General features: G+C 42.0%; 1 protein-coding gene across 1 annotated transcript; it reads left to right on the forward strand.

Moving 5' to 3' along the window:
• Positions 1-14,608: 14,608 nt before the first annotated feature.
• On the forward strand, positions 14,609-15,651 carry LRRC30 (leucine rich repeat containing 30). The gene is given in 2 exon segments (XM_010160878.1): positions 14,609-14,692; positions 14,695-15,651. Coding segments are annotated over 2 exon segments (1,041 nt in total).
• The last annotated feature ends 3,733 nt before the right edge of the window (positions 15,652-19,384 follow it).

A 19,384-nucleotide genomic window follows, 5' to 3' on the forward strand; every position in this document is an offset into this window, starting at 1 on the left:
CTGTGATTCTATGATTCTCTATCAGGGTTATTTACTGCTCTTCTGGCCGTGTTTCTGTAAGAAGCAGAGTCCAGAGAAGGTTGCAAAGTGTGAATGGGCGAGGCATGCAGGTAGGTGTAGCAGCTAATGTACAAGATTGAAAATTAACACGGGTACAATGGGTATTTCTTGGCTACAGCATTTCACTACATTTAATCTATCTATCTGTTGATAGATATTATCTGACATAATATTTATCTGTTGCTTCATCTAAATGTCACATTAGCCTCATTTTTTTGAAAAACAAAGAAAAACAACTTTCTTGAAGCCTTATATTCCCTGAAAATTTCTGATATTGAGTTTCTCCCGCTGTCATACTGAACTAGCTCATTTGCATTTGACAAGTAGGATGCCTTCAAAGTTCATGGGTTTAATTGCTTTGCCAAGGTAACGGGCTTAACTTTTATATAATTTGTGTAATACTGACAAAATAATAAATTCTACATCTTTCCCTGAAGCAAATCTCTCATTAAAATCAATTTGAACTTTACCACACCAAAAAAAAAGTGAATAACTGAGCCTGGAATTTGGAATTACCCGTTGCCAGACTTTGCAACACTGACTGCAGCAAAGCCATCAAAATCCAAAGAATCTGCTTGAGATCAAATCTTTTGCTAGCAGTAAATAATTAATAGGCAATTGTTACTAAAAAAGACTATCTAGGGAAGCTAATAGCTGTTCAGTTTAAATTCAAATGTCTTTTTTTTCCTCTGATACATATTTTAAAACACCTGTGAATTGGCTCCGTGTTATGAAAGAGCCTTTCCAAGAATGTCTGAAACATAACAGCTATCATGACAATTTTCAATAAATCATTCCTTGTCTGGGAGTCTCAGAGGAAAAGAAAGTAAATGATGATTGAATTATCCTTTTATCTCTAAAAGTGATCTTTCTGAATCAGGACTGAAGCATTGTGAGGAAATGGGTCTGGAGCACTTACATTTCTACTGTCATGATTTCCCCCTGTTCTCTGAACAGCCAACATCCCAAATTTCTACTTTATGGAAGAGATTTCACAGAGCAGAGGTAGAAAATGGCCAGCGACTCGATGAGAGAGTAATGTACATGGTAATGGTAGCCTTACAGCAACTCCTCTTGCAGAAATGTTGGAGGTGAAGAAATGCTGGTGGATGAAAAACTGAACATGAGCCGGCAGTGTGCGCTGGCAGCCCAGAAGGCCAACCGTATCCTGGGCTGTATCCGGAGAGGTGTGGCCAGCAGGTCGAGGGAGGGGATTCTGCCCCTCTCCTCTGCTCTGGTGAGACCCCACCTGGAGTGCTGCGTCCCGCTGTGGAGCCCTCAATATCAGAAGGATATTGACCACTTGGAGTGAGTCCAGAGGAGGCCACGAAGATGCTCAGAGGGCTGAAGCACCTCTCCTATGACAAAAGGCTGCGAGAACTGGGCTTGTTCAGCCTGGAGAAGAGGAGGCTCCGCGGAGACCTCATTGCAGCTTTCCAGTATCTGAAGGGGGCCTACAAGGGGACTGAGAGAGGACTTTTTACAAGAGCCTGTAGTGATAGGACAAGGGGTAATGGGTATAAATTGAAATCAGGGAGGTTTAGATTAGATGTCAGGAAGAAATTCTTCACAGAGAGGGTGGTGAGGCACTGGAACAGGTTGCCCAGAGAAGCTGTGGATGCCCCATCCCTGGATGTCTTCAAGGCCAGGCTGGATGAGGCTTTGAGCAACCTGGTCTAGTGCAAGGTGTCCCTGCCCATGGCAGGGGGGTTGGAACTAGATGAGCTTTAAGGTCCCTTGCAACCCAAACCATTCTATGATTCTATGCACCCATTTTAAAACCAAGGTGGGATCCACCTGTGTGACATGGATACAGGGCATGTAAACCTGGAGTTGCGTGGCTAAACCAGGAGCAATGCCTCCAAAATAAAGGCTCCAGGTCCCAACAAGTGCCCAATAGCTCTGCTCCCAGGTTCCCAACCATGTCTGTGCCACCGCGCAGAGCATGTCTGTGCTGCCTGCTCTCTCTCTGCCCAGGCTTTGCTGCCTTCACCTCCAGAGGCAGAGGAGGAAGAGGTGGCCGTAATCGAGACATGATTTAAAGGCAGGCCAGATGCTGCTTATTGAGCTGAATGCCCTTCTCTGGCCAGAGCACACCCACTAAACAACTCTCATTCAAAGGGAGAGGCATGTTTATTTCTGAGAGCGTTTCCAAATGACATCACCTGTTCTGCAAACAGCCAAGTGAGCACATGCCGCGGCTTTTTAGCTTTTCAGCTTTTCTAAAAAAGGCATGTGGCCATGCTTCTTAGATAGTCCCCGTTCAGCTGGAAGAGCAAGGAGCACAGAGCCAGTGGTGAGCAATACCCTAAGCCACTAATTGATGCTAAAGATTCGAGTTTCAACATTTTTTTGAATAAAATTTATTCTCACAACATGCCACAGTATTATAACTGGCTTCAAGTCTTATTGCTTCTGATCTGAATGCAAGTAGAATTTGAGTATTTCCTGAAAACACACATCATTGGCATATTTTAATCACAATATCATCTGAGGCAATCAATAAAATCACAACTACTGAACTGTACATATGTTTCAGTATATTTAAGTAGCTATTCTTATATAATTGATTAAGTATTTCAATGGCTCCTTCATGCTCTGCTAGGATGCCTTCCAGTACCTGAAGGGGGCCTACAAGGAAGCTGGGAGGGGACTTTTTACAAGGGTCTGTAGTGACAGGACAAGGGGGAATGGGTTTAAATTGAAAGTGGGGAGGTTTAGATTAGGTATCAGGAAGAAGTTCTTCACAGAGAGGGTGGTGAGGCACTGGAACAGGTTGCCCAGAGAAGCTGTGGATGCCCCATCCCTGGAAGTGTTCAAGGCCAGGCTGGATAAGGCTTTGAGCAACCTGGTCTAGTGGAAGGTGTCCCTGCCCATGGCAGGGGGGTTGGAACTGGATGATCTTTAAGGTCCATTCCAACCAAAATTATTCTATGATTTTAAGATTCTATGATGCTCAGTGGTTTACAGAGGAGGAACCTCACAAACAAATGTTGCATTCTACAAAGTCTGATCCCCATACTCCAGTGTCATCTGTGTGTTCCTTAGAAGTTTTTGAATTAATATCATGTGACTCCTTTTCCTAGCTTTTGTCAGGAACTAGTGGGCTTTCAGTTAAGAAATTATATCTTGTACATTTAATAACTTAGTGGTGTGTGCAAATCTCTGTTCAATGAAGATATAGTCTCTTGCATATTTCTGTCGTAATTGCCATAATAACTGAACAGTTCAATGGATGTTGTACAGCTATTTGTCACTAAAATGTCAATAGAGTGTTTAAATTAAAGGAAATCAGCTGTTTAGGCATAGTTTTCCATGAATTGGTAAGCAGAGCTTTTTCTAGCATCAGAACTATGGAAGGGATGCAATGATGTGATTGTAAGAGCCTGTGAGAAAGCTCCCCCATTTTTGATTTTGAAATACTTGTGAATGTTTAAGATGCAAAGCCATAGGGTCACATTCCAGCTGAGAATTAACAGGTGCAACTTCCGAAATAAACAACGTTGACAGACATTGATTGTGAATTTGGCCCGTTGTTGCCCCAGAATACAAAGTACCTTCACACAGTCACAGGTGTTCTCAAATTATCTAAATGCAATGGATTGCATATAAATATTGTCTACTTCTAGAACATATGAACTTAATATAATCATGCTGGAAATATACAATGTAGCTCTATACCTTGTGAAAATAGTGACCATCAACAAAGAGATATAACCAGAGGTCATAGTAAATTTAAAAAAACCCTTCTTGTCACTATATCACTGTGTCGCATGTATTCTTCATGTCTGGAGCAAAGCTGATCTGCAAACATTTACATTAGAAGCCTCCCAAATTGCCTAAATGCTTCAAGAAGTAAGTCTTCATCAGGGAGCACTCTTGCCTTCAAGTCAGCACAGAGCAGGAGCTGGAGTGTTGCCGTACTGCCAAGTTTACACCTTAGAGGAACGAGTGGCTTGAGAAGGACTCACCATGGAGCATGCTTGGAGGAGACTGGAGATCATGGCTGCAGTGTTTTGCCTAATTCTATTTCCCTTTTTCTTTAAAAGTTGTAATAGTAAAAATTAATACTTCCTACATGTTGTACATCTAGTAGTGGAAGAAATACAGTCCTGCTTGCATCACAGAGCACAACTACCCTTCAAAAACTAGTTAGGAAAAAACTGCCTCTGTAGCACTGTCAGACGCCGCTGGTTCTGTCCTGTGGTAAAAACACAGAGGGAATCAACGAGGCTTTCCTAATAAGAGCAAAGTGGGAAAAAGAGTTTGCCCGGCTGTAAAATGAGAGAGAGAGACACTGTTAGTCTGTCACGGCTGACAGTCTCACAAATCACTGGTGCAAAGCTGTGCTTATTACATGGCAACAGAGTCTCTTACAAAACTTAGTTATAATTTTTGCAGCAGTTGTTATATGCTGCACATAGACAACCCAAATGACAGTTCCTCTTCTAATGCTTTCCAGTGATTGCCTGGATAGTCCAATAAGTTATCCAAATACCCCTTCTGCAAGGACATGTTATGCTTGTATACCACTGCTAATGGAGAATTCCCCTTAATTTATGACTTCTACCTTCACAGCTTTTTTTTATTTTATTTTATTATTCAGAGCATTTATTTGAAAACTAATAAAGCATGTAAGCATTATAGTAATAGCTAAGATTTGTTTGTGAGATTTACTGGGGAGAGTTTGGGCTGACACAAATAACATCACTAACTAGCCCATTATTGTCATTCCAAGAAGACTAATCCAGGAGAACATCAGTGATTTATCAATATTAAAAGACAACATGCCATGTCCAGTGCTTTACATCTTACCCATGTCTATACTTGTACGTATCGTTTTGCTAATTAGATGCAGAAAAATGTTACATCTGGCATCTGTGTCCTTCTGTATGAGACCTGACTGGTGCACAGTCTCCTCAGCCCCCAACTTCAGCAGCAAGGTAGCAGCAGGTCCCTTGGAGGAAGGCAAACTAGCATCGGATTGGCAGGTCCTTAGGCTGTCTTCCAGTTTAATTTCCTAATCCTCAGCAGCTACAGCCTGGCTCAGTCCCTGGGGCCTGAGGTGTTTTCTACAGCCTTTGATAACAGTGGCAGGTGAAATTCTTCCCAAAAATCTCCATAATCCTTAAGTCTATGTGTTGCTCTATCCAAATATGTGGTCTCCTTTTTGCCGCGCCTATCTGTGTGCTTCTTTCTGCCTGTGCTTCTTACGGGGTTAGCAATATATAACAGCTTTGAGCAGCACAAAACAACTCCCTCCCTGTTTAAATGCTGATTCAGAGCAATTATTGCTCTTGGGTGAGTGTAATTTACGGGGTAATCATGCAGTTTTCTGTTGCTTGCATTCACCTTTTCCCTCTTGTTTAGGAGGCAGCCTTGTTCAGCACAAACATTCATACAGCTCATATATAAGAGGGCATATCCTTGACTTATCATCATCTGTGATTTTTTTCACTTGACAGGTTGAAAAATGCGTACACCTATTTTCTGTGATGGTTCCCTTATCACCGTGGGCCTTCCTGAGGCTAAGTCTGCTCAACCATTCAATTTTGATTCTGGAAGCAATGTTAAGGCCATTAGCTGTGTCCACATAAGGATGCTGTTATAAAACTTGACACGCTTATTAATCATAAATTCAGTAGACTTTCTGCTTCAATCTTTCTAGGGTCTTCTTATGCTTCACTTATGATGTAAAGTGAGGGTTTGGGGGGAAGGTGGTGTATTTTTAGATCAGTATTTATGTCAGGTAGCAGACAATGTTCAGTATTTCCATATTGGTTTCCAGGAAGGAAGAGCACTTATCCCTTTTCCACTTGTATTGCACATAGTTTGCTCCAGAGTGAGACAGTGAAAAAGTGCATTTGGAGAAGTTCAAGAACAGGTGGCTGGAGACAAATATTCACTCTGCTTTATCAGTGGTGGAATATTGCAGCTCCTTTGCCATCATATATTACCTAATATTACTCCAGCATCATGACACCATCATTTAAGTGGTAGGCAAAACCAGCATATTAAGAAATATTTTTCTTCCTGCTCCATTCCACCAGTGGCTTTTAAAGTGAAGCTGCCAAAATCTATATTCCCGAATTGTTACCTGTCTAAACTCACAGAGCACTAGTGGTTTCCAGCCTGCTGGTTAAATATACTCATGAAGATTGTGCGTGTATATTCATTTTTGGATTGCCAAACTGATTTAATTAAGACATTTGTAATGCATTTTATGTTCAGCCTGGACTCATGAAGTGGCTTAGTAAAGTTCATTAGCCTTGGAAAACTTTAATCCATTTCCATGGATGAGAGAGGGAAACAGCCTGTAACCTTCTGCTAGCATCTGCCAGCACATTTCTCTGAGCCCACAAACCCAGGTTATGTCCACCCCCAGCTTTGGCTACAGATAAGATTTCTTATCATGTGGAAAACAACTGGCTGCAACTCTGTTATAATTGCATTTTCCTCTGATTGCCTACATTTGTTCAAATCCAATAAAATAAAAGTGAAATGCAGTGAGGTAGAAAACGTGTTGATCAGCACCAAAGACAATTTGAATGCAGTGGCCTGTGAACTGAGGCTCCTGAAATTTGCACATGGGGAGAGAGTTGAAGACAGCAGGATAGGAGGCCAGATTTAGGACCGCAGCATGGGAAGAGACGATGTGGGTCACTAGGTCTAGTCTCCAGATCCCACCAGCAACCATATCATAGAACAACTTTCATCAGTTTATTGAGCTCTGTGTGTAGTAAATTTTCATGAAAATGCACAGGCTGACACTGTTGTTTCAAATCCTCAGCAAATATTCCTTGTCATCTTCCCAGGTCCAGAAAAATGCGATTAAAAATAAAATACTGCAATTCCTCGTTGTGTTTGCCCCAGTCCAACCTCCTGTTTTGATTTCATTCTTAAATTTCGGTATTGCCATTTGCGTTTCTTTCAAGCTACACAGCATTTTCCATCTTTTCCAAAAATGCTTGGCTTGTGGGTAGTTGACCTGGCCACACATAAGAGCAATAGTGCTTACCTTCTGCTTACGTCTGTGGCTGCTGAATATGCTGTCATTCCACCTCAGGTGGAATCATTAACTACAATATCCTATCTTGCCACAGTCCAATCGTGCTGAAACCCTGCGGTTGTACACCGCAATTAACCTCTTGTGATGTTCAGGTACAGAACAGATTCATGTTTGATTCTCTCTATTGTGAAGTTGCTCATTAGAGGCTGTAAAATAACAGAGATGATGATTATGAGTGGGCCTTTCTTCTCCTTTCTTTTTTCTTTTGCCTGTCTTTGACCTCAAAGATCTTGTTTTCCCTTTGATTTGCTCTATTTTATTACTTTTAAGGTATTATTTTTATGCAAGTTGATTTCATGTGCTTTTTTCACCTACTGGGCTATATCTCCTGCCTCCGGACTGTGTTCTGATCGATGCCCTTAGTTCCCCCTCGTTGCAATTTGACTCAGATCTCACCAGTCTTTTTTTGACCATACTGTGACCCATATTATTTCATAAGATTTCAAATATCACTGTCATACTAATAAATCCTAAATGCATTGCATTACTGATTGCTTGAGAAGTTGTGTTTGTTCATTCAAGCCCTTTGAAGCTGAACATCCGATATGTTTCCTTAAGTTAGGGCTTGGAAATTTAAAAATCAAGCTATTAATTGTCAGCATTGAGTCTTCAAATGTTTAGAGGCATGTCTGCCCTTTCATTTGATAATGTGTCTGATAAATCCCAAACTGAGACACTGGTATGTGTTTTAGGGAGTTTTAATTAGATTCTGTTTTATCATTTATCAGGCATACGAAGGTAAATGCAGAGTTTCTACTTCTATCAGTAAAATTTGTGTAAGAGTCATGGATCTGGGATTAAGGCTGCACAGCAGCTTTGATTGAATTATTTCCTAAGTTCTTTTTTGCAATCATTATTGTAATGGACTCTGCATAGAAACACCTAAACCCCTTCACACTGGGTCACATTGATTTGCAGTACTGATTTGCCAAATTTCATGAAGACTAAGATAAAAAGGGCTTGTGCTTTCAATTGGAGAAAAGCTTGCATTTATTTTAAACACGAAACCAGGCATGAAAAAACAGATCATTTGGTGTTTGATTTTATTTCTAAAATAACTCTACAACTTCCCTCTGGCTTTGTCCCTAAGACTTTATGATACAACAGCATTTTCAAACACACTTAATTGATTGGAATAAAACAGAGGGGTATTGGCACAGCAGCAATGAACATTGCAATACATAACATTCAGTCGCCTGGTCTTCACTGTGTCATGCCAAACTCCATGGAGCCAGGACACAGACACATTCACACTAGCAGTGCCCAGAGACAATTACTTGTTTTAAAAGCAGTCTATCAAAATCAGCATATTGGCAGGTTGAGCAAGGAGAGTCTGTAAGACTCTTACTAGGTAATGCTGAATTAATGGTCTAGCTTAAATCCCACCTCTCCCTAAACAACAGGTGCTACACTTAGACTCCATGGAAATGCTTCTCTTTGTCTGGGGCCCTCAGGGTCATATCTGTCTTTTGTTTCCAGAACAGAGCATGGATTTTCAGATTCCAGAAAAGCAGGTAGCTACAGAGACCCATTAAATGTAGAATACTTAATCTGTGGAGGAAGGACTGGAAGTTCTGCCAGCAGAGCAGAGAGTCATGCTTATTTTTGGACTGTCTACACCCACAAATGTTTAAGAAAGTCCTGCTAATATGAGCAACAGCTTTAGCAGAGGTGGAAAGATTCCCCTATCCCAGAGTAACATGTAGGCCCTGGTCAGAGAGCTGGGGGTTGTACACCACAAGCAGCTGAACTAAATCAGGAGTACTGGTCCAAAAGACCGATGGAAGGGAGGAAGGAAGGGAGGAAGGGAGGAAGGAAGGAAGGAAGGAAGGAAGGAAGGAAGGAGTGTTGATGCATTCTGCATGATGCTGAATGAGTACGCATGTGATGGACACAGATGATTTGACTCCTTCTGTGAGACAGGCCAAGAAACACCTCTTTTTAGATCAGATTGGATTTAGGCAAGGAGAATTCAGGCTTTCTCTCCTACTTCCCAAGAACTGCTGTTTTCTTTCTTATGATTTTTCAAAATGTAAAAAAATGTCCTTTGAGAGCTCTGTGGAAAAGAGTACCTGTGGTATAGGTGATGTGGCAGCAGTTACACTAAAAGCTACTTCATCCAGTTTGGAGAAACTGTTCCAACTTTTCTTCCAATTTGATTCAGAAATCTACAGGCCAGGAGTAGCATTTAGCAAACATCCATATTGCTAACAGGCAGGTATAGGCTATTTTATGGGTGTTTATGAATGTAAATGTGACTGTTCATGAGTGCAGTGATGAGTAAAAGAACAGCAAATGCTTTCTATATTGCGGTGGTACCCTCCTTGTAATGACTTCAAATACATTTATAAATGATGTCAAATCTGTCACCAGGCTGGCCATAAGAGGGGGAGAAGGCTGAGACACAGAGACTGTGTGCAGATGACTAAACAAAGCAGGACAGGACCTTCCATGTACTCCTGCCTTCCCTGCATGTCCATGGGCTAAGCTCTCCTTCCCCTGCAGAGGAGTGGGCAAGCAACAAAGGCAAGTGGTTTCTGGTGGTGCCCGGGAAAATGATCGTGGGCACAGGACAAACTGATGCCTTTATTTAATATAGCCAGATAGACCAGCTTTTGGCTTGTGTACATGCAGGGAAATTGCAGCAGAAGTAGGAGCTAACAAACCAGTAATTTATACATTTTCTGGAATTTCAAAATACCACTGCAAATTTGCAGAAAAGAAATAAAATTTCCTGTAATTCCATGCAACATGGGAGTTACTGCCGGCCACTGACTACTGGGAGGAATTGAACCTGTCATTTCTAATCTAGATACACACATGAAAACAAATCTCTTTCTCTATATTCCATATTACAGATAGCTTGAAATTCTGTCAAGAGGTCTGCAGAAAAACTTTGTCTGCCAAAGCTCTTGTTAAATGAGCCCCTGCATAGGCAGTCATGCACCTCCATGTCCGATTCTTCACGGGTCAGAAGACCCAGCAGCTCCACATGGGACCTTAATAAAACATTCCAGGAACGCCTCAGGGACACGCAAGCGTTAAAGGCTGTTAATAGCACCATAATTAAAAACAAATTAACAGGAAATCTAAAATTGGCTTAAGAGTTGTTCCTGTCTTGTGTCACATTTCATAAATCTCAAATTACTTCTGAAATTCGACTTAGTATTTCGGAATACCTGCAAGATCAACAAACCACTACAAAGTAGTTAAAAACTGACAAAATTTTCTTCCTTAGCACTAAGACCAGGGGATATCTTTGACAGTCTGCATGGCACTGACACTTTTAAAAGTCTTTGTTTACTTCAGAGGGAAGGAACAGCACAGGGAAGACGGTTCAGTATTTCTCCAGCATGACTGTTGCTTTGAAAAAAATTATCTTTCTTTAGCCAAAGCATTCTTCCCATCACAGGACAGGTTAGGTAGTTTCTGCATCCTCATTTAGCTGAGTGTTTATTATGACACCAAGATAATGAATGAAAATTTCTTCCAAAAGAGTGTAAGTTGAGCTTCCCAGCATTTTAGATAAGGCTATGCTTGAAGATTTAAACTCTTGCTTGTTATAGTACTACATTTTTAATAAAACTGATCCAGAGGAACTGTATAAGACTTTGATTCCATAGACAACATGAAATTTACTTCAAATAAATGATGAAACTATAGGTGTATGCTGATGAAACTATAGCTACATATTGTATGCTCACCAATGTAAAAGACAATGACAGAACTTGGTTTTGCAGGAAAACAAAACTTAAATTCAGTGTGTCAAGATGGCTATGATTTCATTAAAAGCCTGATGCTATCAGATATTTTGTTAAAAGCTAAAACCCTATGGAAAAGTAATTATGTGATGATCTCAACTTTAATTTAAAAACAACATCCAGCCCCCTGTGTTGTGTGCCCTTACACCACCACCCCCCACCCCGGCTGCAGGGAAAAGCTTGAAAATGTTTCCCAAGAGTATTCTAGAGACTCCAAACATGAAGGCAAATAAAAGAGCCTGTAGATAATAGAATTTAAAATTCCAGGTCTTTGTGAACTCATCTTGCAGTTTTTTTCAGGGCTGACAATCCTGCTTCCTTCAAAGAAAAAGCAAAAAAAAAAGAAATCAAATAATTTTCATTGTCAAAGAATGTCAGAAAATGCAGCTTGTAATTTTTGCCAGCTTACCTTTTTTTTATGGCTGCTAATAGTGCAGTTTCCCTCGTTATATTTGTTAGACTACAAAGTTCTTCGGCAAGTTCAGGGTCATTCCCTCCCCCCCACCCCCTAACATTTTTGTTTCACCCACGAAGCAATTATCAACTACACTGTGTCATTTAAATCCCATAGATTTAGAGTGGTGGGGGTTTTTTTCCCATGCCAAAATTGCCTGAAATTCATTTCTGCCTTCTGCCAGGCTGCGAGGACACAGGTCAGTGTTCCCCTGGCCCAGCTACCTGAGAGCGGCCCAATGGGCTTGATCCAGCAGGGCAGGACAGGGCAGCAGGCAACTCAGGGGAAAGGGAACTGAGGAGTTCTTGGACAAAACCAGTCCAGGACACCAAGAGACATGGACACTGTGTTGGTTCAGAAATTTAGTTCCTGAGATGTCCAGATGAGGCCACTGTGGTTTTATTATCCCGATTTCAAGAAAGGCATTTAATTTGGTTACCTCAGAGTTTCCCGTCTCCACAACTGCAAGCGTGCTCAATAGCCTGTTTTTCTGTTGGAGAACAAAGAAAAGGAAATGGTTATTTTTTTTTACTTTGCGCAGCAGTTACGGTACTCGCGTAGGCAGGAAGGGAACTGGACAATGGAGGCTGCAGATGTGGAGTTTCTTTTTTTAAATCCCCTTTGCTGCTACTGCCCAAGAGGCAGTGGCGATACAGCGGTGCAGTAGCAGATGTGGCGAGACTGAAGTAGAGCAAACATGTTTGTTTGACAGAGATCCCCTGGTGAAGCTCTCCAACAACAGCCCTATAGTGCTGGGCTGTATCACAGGCTTGGTTTCGAATCGGTGGCACGATGCAAAACCAGGGAAGGGCACAGAGGCTTTGGCTGAGTCACGCTTTTAGGAAATGGGGATTTCTGTGGTGAGAGGCTGGACTGGACAATGCCAAGTCCTGAGGCAGTGAACTCTAATGAGTTTTGGAGAGGGGGACGACATTCTCATCCCAAAATGTCTGGCCAGCCGGGGAGGAGACTGTGACTGCAGGGAGAATGTGCTTCCTTTGTGTTTTGTTTTCATTTGTTGCTAACAGTGACCCCCCAGAGCTCTGAAGCGACTGTGGGGATGTGAGCCCCAGCACACGGAAGAACACTGGGCAGAGCTGTGGCAGGTTCCTTGTTCCAGCAGTGTGATTAAGAGAAGGGATATGCTTAACTTTGTAAATGCTCTCTAAAAAGGCTTTTTTTCTTGCCTTCGTGTTTGCTGCTTAAGAAGGGAATGCCTTGTTCAAATCCATTTAGGCTGTCTGATAGTAGGTGCATTTTTAACAGCAGCTGGACAGGCGACCAGAGTCAGAACCTATGAGAGACTCTCGTTTTTCCTTCTCCACCTGCTTGGGCTGAAGGGCCACATTTTAGCCTTACATCCCCTTGTCACGCAAGGCCAAATCTGGTGTGAGCTTGGCCTGCCATTGGGTTTCCTCTCCCCTGCTGAGCGGTTCCTCTGGCCACAGCGGCAAGGCTGTCTCTGCCACTCTGGGCAGAGTGCTTGGATGGTGGTTAACAACAACACTGAGTCACAGCTTATGGTTGCAGTGGGATTGAATATGATGTTTGCTTGTAAACTGACAAATATTGTCGGAAAGTGGTTGTGAGGGAGGGAATCTGTGACTCAGTCAGGCTGCCAACCCGTTCTAACCAAACAGCTACAACTGGCCCCAGTCCTTTCCAGGCTCATCCAGGCACTCCAGGGAATGCAATATTTCAGCCTCAGAACCAGAATTTTTAATGCCATGCAGCCCTGTTACGGTGCATGGTTTAACTGCGTTCACCTCACACTTCTCACTGTGGTCCTGGCTCCTATCCTGTTGTAAGACTCCACTTGCCAGACACAACCACAGGGATGTCCCATCTTTCCCTTCTCTTTCCAACCAGGTGCAGCTCTATGAATGACCCAAAACTGAAATGAGGCTGAGGTGCTTGGCAGTAAGAAGAGACTGCGGGGATTGACTCCAAAGAGGTTGCTGGAGTGCCCCAACTCCCAGCTGCAGCTTCATGCATAGTCCTTTAGCATCTGAGTTAATGCAGGAATTTATGGTGAGGGTCTCTGAAATGAGGTGATGGGGAGGGTAACCCCATTACCAAATCTCTCAGGCAACAGAAAATCATCTCTATCACCATGGATCCACTGGAGAGGAAAAGCTCTGAAAATCTTGTACTATTTGCTGCAAATAGCAGTTTATCTAGTTTAAATGGTGCCTGAAGTTTTTGCGTATCCTTTTTAGGGTCCCTTTGAGTTTAAACTCACTGCATATGCCTGTAGCAATACAGTTTCCTTTCATCAGCAGAGATAGCTTCAGCTGTTGCCGGGTATTATTATACCTCATGCTTCCTTCCTCTCCCATCAGCCTTTCTATCCTGGAGTTAAATGTCAGTTATAGTTCAAGCTATTTGATTGCTAGTCCCCCTGTACCCCAGAATAGCCCAGAAAGACAGGAAAGTTCATGGGGAAAAGGACATCAAGTGGCTATGTTTTCTGCAGCACAAAAGAACCAGACCCCAAAAATCTGGCTGATAGATGTGAAAGTAGCACGGGACATTGAGAACAGAGTAATTTGGGCAGAGCTGCACGATACAACTGCTCACACTTGATGATGTGGGTAGCAAGCAATCATCCATGTAGGCGCAGATACCACTGGAAAATGTCACTGCTGCAGTGAAGGTGGTGCCCTTTCTGAAAAGAGGCCTGTCCTCACCACAAATGGGACATAAAAGCTAACACTTTCTATGAGCATTGACTTTTACTTTTTTTTTTTTTAATTTTAACTAAACAAAAAACAAGGACTCACATGAATAGGCTTTACCAGCAATTTTGCAGTATGCTAAGTTTCCTGGTGGACTGATAACTATTTCAGTGAAATCAGGAACATCAAAATAAAAATGATTGGGAAAATATCTTTTAAATCTGAATTTAAATTATGGCTTCTTTGTTTGCTTGTTCTTCTACAGCTTGTTTGTTTGGTTTTTCTGAAGTCACTCTTGTTAATTGTCCTGCAGCCATGGTATGTACCAGATAGCCAAGAAAGCTGACATGGTGAAGTTATATACAGCATCCTTGTGACCTTTTTGCAGTGAAGATACATATCTGTCCAATAAAGCCCAAGTCAAATGACAGGGACAGCTGTCTTGTGGCATTCAGTTTGAATCGAACAGGTTTGTTCACAAGTCAGGAGCAAGTATTTCGTTACAGACTGTGCACCAAGACCAGCATAAGCCCCCAAAAGTGAAACTTTCCCTCAGCAGCTATGGAAACTGCCCTGGTGAACTGAGATGCACTACGCAGGCTCCTCCTTGTCTCCTTGCCTTGACTTTGCTGCCTCCTGCAAGCGGCCATCCTCTGTTGGCGTTTCATGTTGGCGTAGCACTTGCAAGGGAAGAAAATCTCACTTCATCTCTCAGAAGGGATCCAGGGTGTTATGGGAACTGAGCACTCGAAGAACGAGAGGCGAAGGAGCATGGTTTTTCTGAGGAAAGGTCCGAAGTTGCCTGCATGGGAAGATGCTCTTCTCTCGGGGAAAGAGCCCAAGACACTGCTGAAACGGGGATTGCGTTATGTCAGTTTGAGCCTCATAATGAAAGGGATGACCAGCACGCCTGACTTCTTGTGGGGACTGCCCGAGGTGCAGAAACTGAACCTTTCGTGCAACCAGCTGGTGGTGATTCCTCCTTCGCTGGGGAAATTGGACAGGCTGGTCGTGCTGAACTTGGGTGGCAACTGCCTCAGGGGTCTGCCTAAAGAAATTGGGCTGCTGAGGAACCTGAAGGTCTTGTTCGTCAACATGAATTGCCTGACAGAAGTGCCAGCAGAGCTCAGCTTGTGCAGGAAGCTGGAGGTTTTGAGCCTCTCACACAACTGCATCTCGCAACTGCCTTTGAGCTTCACCGACCTGACAAGTTTGAGGAAACTGAACCTCAGTAACAACCGCTTTTTGCAAATTCCCCTCTGCATTTTCGCACTGAGGAGCTTAGACTTCTTGCACCTAGGGTCCAACAGGCTTGAAAACATCGCAGAGAGCGTCCAATATCTGGTCAATCTGCAAATCTTTATCATAGAGAATAACAACATATGCACCCTGCCACGGTCTCTCTGCTTCATCACCACTCTGGAGTTATTAAACCTTGATTACAATGCCATACAGACTCTCCCAGATGACCTCTACCTGCTGCACCGGCTGCCGCGTATCGCGTGGAACCCGATGGACAAAGGCCTCCACATTGCCCACAACCCCTTGTCCCGGCCCCTGCCCGAGGTCATCGAGGGGGGGCTGGATGTCCTCTTCAATTACCTCAGGGAGAAAAAGGAGCACAACTGAGTTGCTGCTGAGCTTGGGATTAAGCCCGTCATCAAGACTCAGTTGTGTCGGGGAGCTTTCCTGCACAGGCATTTCCACTTCATAATGCTCGGATTTCGAAGACTGTCGATGGCTTTAGTGACAGTTGGAGGAAAGCAAGTAAAGTATGATGGTCTTGATTAAGTGTGTGAAGAGTAAACTTTCTAAAAATAGCTACCTCTGTAACCTTCACTGTTGGTGTGCTTGAGGGTTTTTTTTAGAAAAAACCCCAACAAACTTGTGATAAAATGTTTGCTCTTCGTTTGACAGACACAAATTAGGCCAGGCTGCTAGACGTGCAGAAACATGTATTTGCCAGCTATTAGGTTGGAGGAATATTAATATAAATTGGATTTACTATATGTGATTGCAGTTGCACTTTTAACTCCTGCTCACTTCTTCATACACAGATAAACCACTACATAAACAAGACCTGCTATCTAAGTGAATCTCAAGGAAAATGTTTAATTTACTTTTGGCATTGAATATATCCTGAGCTATATTAGCTCACAGACAGTATATTACTGGCCAGTTCAATACCATTTGTTGTTTACCCCACAGCTGTGCTCTGGCCTCCATAAATTACAGGTGGAGACTGCTGTCGATGAGTCTATTTCCCAAATCTTTGGAAGAAGACCCCAAACTTCCTCAAAGACCCTAGTTCTCCTAAGATATGTAGCCTTCCCTGTGGAGTCTCCTAGGATGCCAACAGCAATGGGTCATATGAGAAGCAGCATCCACATGAAGCAGAAAAATGAACATTGTCCTTATTCCCTCAAACGAAGGCTGTCGGATGAAGGTGCTTGTTACTAGATGAACAACTGCCCTCTGTTCCCTTTCACGCATCCCTGCAATCGGAGCTGTGGAGTAACTTTACTCAGGAGGCGGTATGCCTCCTAAAGATGAAATATTTCTTTCAGGAAAAGCAGCATCAAACCAATCATTGGCTTAAGAAAGAGCTTCAAAAACAAATAGTTATTTCTGTGATTTTCCGTATCATCCAGTAGCATAGAAGTCAGGTCTTATGTGATTTCTCATATTGATCTTCTGTGAGTGTCCTTCATCAAAGTTTTATCTGGTAATAAAGAAGCAGTGTGAAAGAGCTGTTAACAATTTATGCAACCTGGTGTTTTTGTTCCCTCACACCAGTGTAAAGCAACTCTGTTAAAATCAGTTGAAATAAATGCTTGTAATAGCAGTGTAAAAGAGGAACAAGCCTGTAATTCTTCAGCTAATTAAGAGTATTCAAAGCCACTTCTAAAGTGTTTCCTATCCTATGTCAAATCTCAGGAATCGATGATTACTTTCTAAAACATAATTTGCTCAAATTATGAGAGGCTGTAGAAGGTAGTGGAGCTAATGGACAGCCCCTGGCTGGGGGAAAAACTCTTCAGCAGAGGTAGAAGCAGCCTGATAACAGCACACAATTATGTAATTCATAGGTACATGCAAGCAAACGCAGCACCTTTGGCCATGCTAATGTTATCAGTGTGGTATTGAACATAGCAATGAAGGCTTGGTGCTCACAGAATATTCCACTCTGGGGCTGCCTACCGTGCTATTTTTTATGTTGGATTGTTTTATGTATCGTTTGTTACCTTAATGGAGAATTTCAGGTGTTACGCCCAGGAATCGCAGTTTCCAAGTGTGCAGTGAAGGACAAATCCTATGTTTCTAGCGAACAAGAAACCTTTGTGAAGGGCACATTTGCTCGAGCATTAAGCAAACAAACAAAGCAAGTAAACAATCACCAAAGCACAGTTATTTTGTGACTATTTTTACTTAATGTATGTTTCAAATGCAAAGACATTTTATGTGTAGCTTTACATGTATTTATTTCACCCATGCAATGATATTTATAGCAAAGTTTCAAGTTTTTAATGAGCAATGCATCTAATAAAATAATATGTGATTCAACTAACGACAAGAAATAAAACTGCAATTATTTATAGAAATACCAACAGATAATTCTTGGAGGGGATTAGGCACGGATTATTAACTTTTCTAAATGTCCATTTCATACCCCTAAGTCTGGCAGGCACGTAAACACTGTCATCCCGCAATAGTGCTTTGCAGGAAAATTAAATGCCTATGGCATTAATCACCTGAAAAGATTTTCCACATATCAGTATCCAGGATTATATGACACCAGATAGCCTCCGATGTGATCTGACTAGAAGAAGTATGCACAGTCATTTACATGGAAGATGTGAGACTGGGCAGTGTGTGTTCATTAGGATACCACTACAGAGGGTGAGAAACAGTGTATGATTCAAGAAAATGGTCTCCAGACAGGGGATTAAAAGGCAAATTTGACATAATCAAATGCATCTGGAAAAGCAGTTATAATATGAAGTGCAATACCAATAATTTAAAATTCAATTATTCAATTGAATAATAATAACCTTTTACTCAAGCTAATAAACCTTTGTAAGCATACGAAACGCATAAAAGTGTCTGCCTTTTTAAACAGAATAATAAAATCCATTGAATAAATGGTACTTTAATGTATAATTCAGATTTTACCATTAAGAAGATAATTTCTACTGAACTGCTTTAGTCTTTCATTCCTCAGTCAAGACCCTTATAAATAGCTTTCTCAGAGATACAGAAAATTATCTCACATGACTAAAGGTAGTGTTCTGAATTCCTTCTGTAAAAAGAAAAGGCTGTATGTCACTGTTAATATACAGAAATACGTAGGAGAGGCAAATAAAAATATATGTATTTGCATTTGAGAGGGAACAAGGTAGAGAAAGCAAACAGGAGGAAGATAGAAAGCATGATCTCACACTCTGGCCCCTAGTTTTGTGCAGGGCATTAGCAAAGAACTGGTGGATCTCAGCAGTGTCAGCTGATATTAGTTGTACAGACGGCAGGGAAAAAAGGAGCTGAAACGCTTCAGGGGCTGTAGTCATATCTCATAATATATGATGACAGTACCACTTCTATGTGTATATTAAATGATATGATTTTGACTTATAATCTTTCAGAGAACTGTGAGTGGAATGTTACACTTGTTTCCAGGACTCACTGAAGTTTTCTCATTCTAAGCCTCACAGCAGCATAACTTCTGATGCATCTACTGTTTTTGCTGATATTGTTGCTCGTGTTCTTCAAAGGAATGGGAAAAGTGGGACCCACTCTCTTGGCAGGGTGATTTTTCTATGGCTATTGCTTAGAGAAGCTCTCAAAGAGCTTAGAAAAAGTCTTGATGTGGACAAAACAAAGGGCAAAGCGCAAGAACAAAGTAGAAAGGACATAGTCAGGGGTCAAACAGCTGGGATAAATGTAATATTGATGAGGGATATACAATATGTTTCCCAGTTATCATGGGAATGTATCACACTAGTGACACATTTGGTGAGGTGAACAGATTCCACCTATTTTTATTTTAAGGTGAAATGAAAGCTGCATTCCATGAAAAGTCTGAAGTCTAGTCAACAAGCAAAGCCTTTGAAAACCAGAAGGTTTCAGGCTCTTGGCCTGACCAAAGTTAGTGACTTCAACCTTTGACTGAAAGGAAGGTGTTTTAATCCAAGGTATTGCTGTAACACCTCACTGGAAGTTAAAGCTGAAATGTGTCATACCTGATGCTCTGGAGCTACTGGCCAAACCTGCCATGTGGGCAAACTTGCTCATGCTGCTGGTGACTTCCCAAAATCCACTGCAGTGTCCAGGTGGATATGCAATCTGGTCAGGAACACCAGCCCAT

The sequence above is a fragment of the Eurypyga helias genome, unplaced genomic scaffold (genome assembly GCF_000690775.1).
Source record: "Eurypyga helias isolate BGI_N326 unplaced genomic scaffold, ASM69077v1 scaffold36501, whole genome shotgun sequence".
Taxonomy (NCBI): Eukaryota; Metazoa; Chordata; class Aves; order Eurypygiformes; family Eurypygidae; genus Eurypyga; species Eurypyga helias.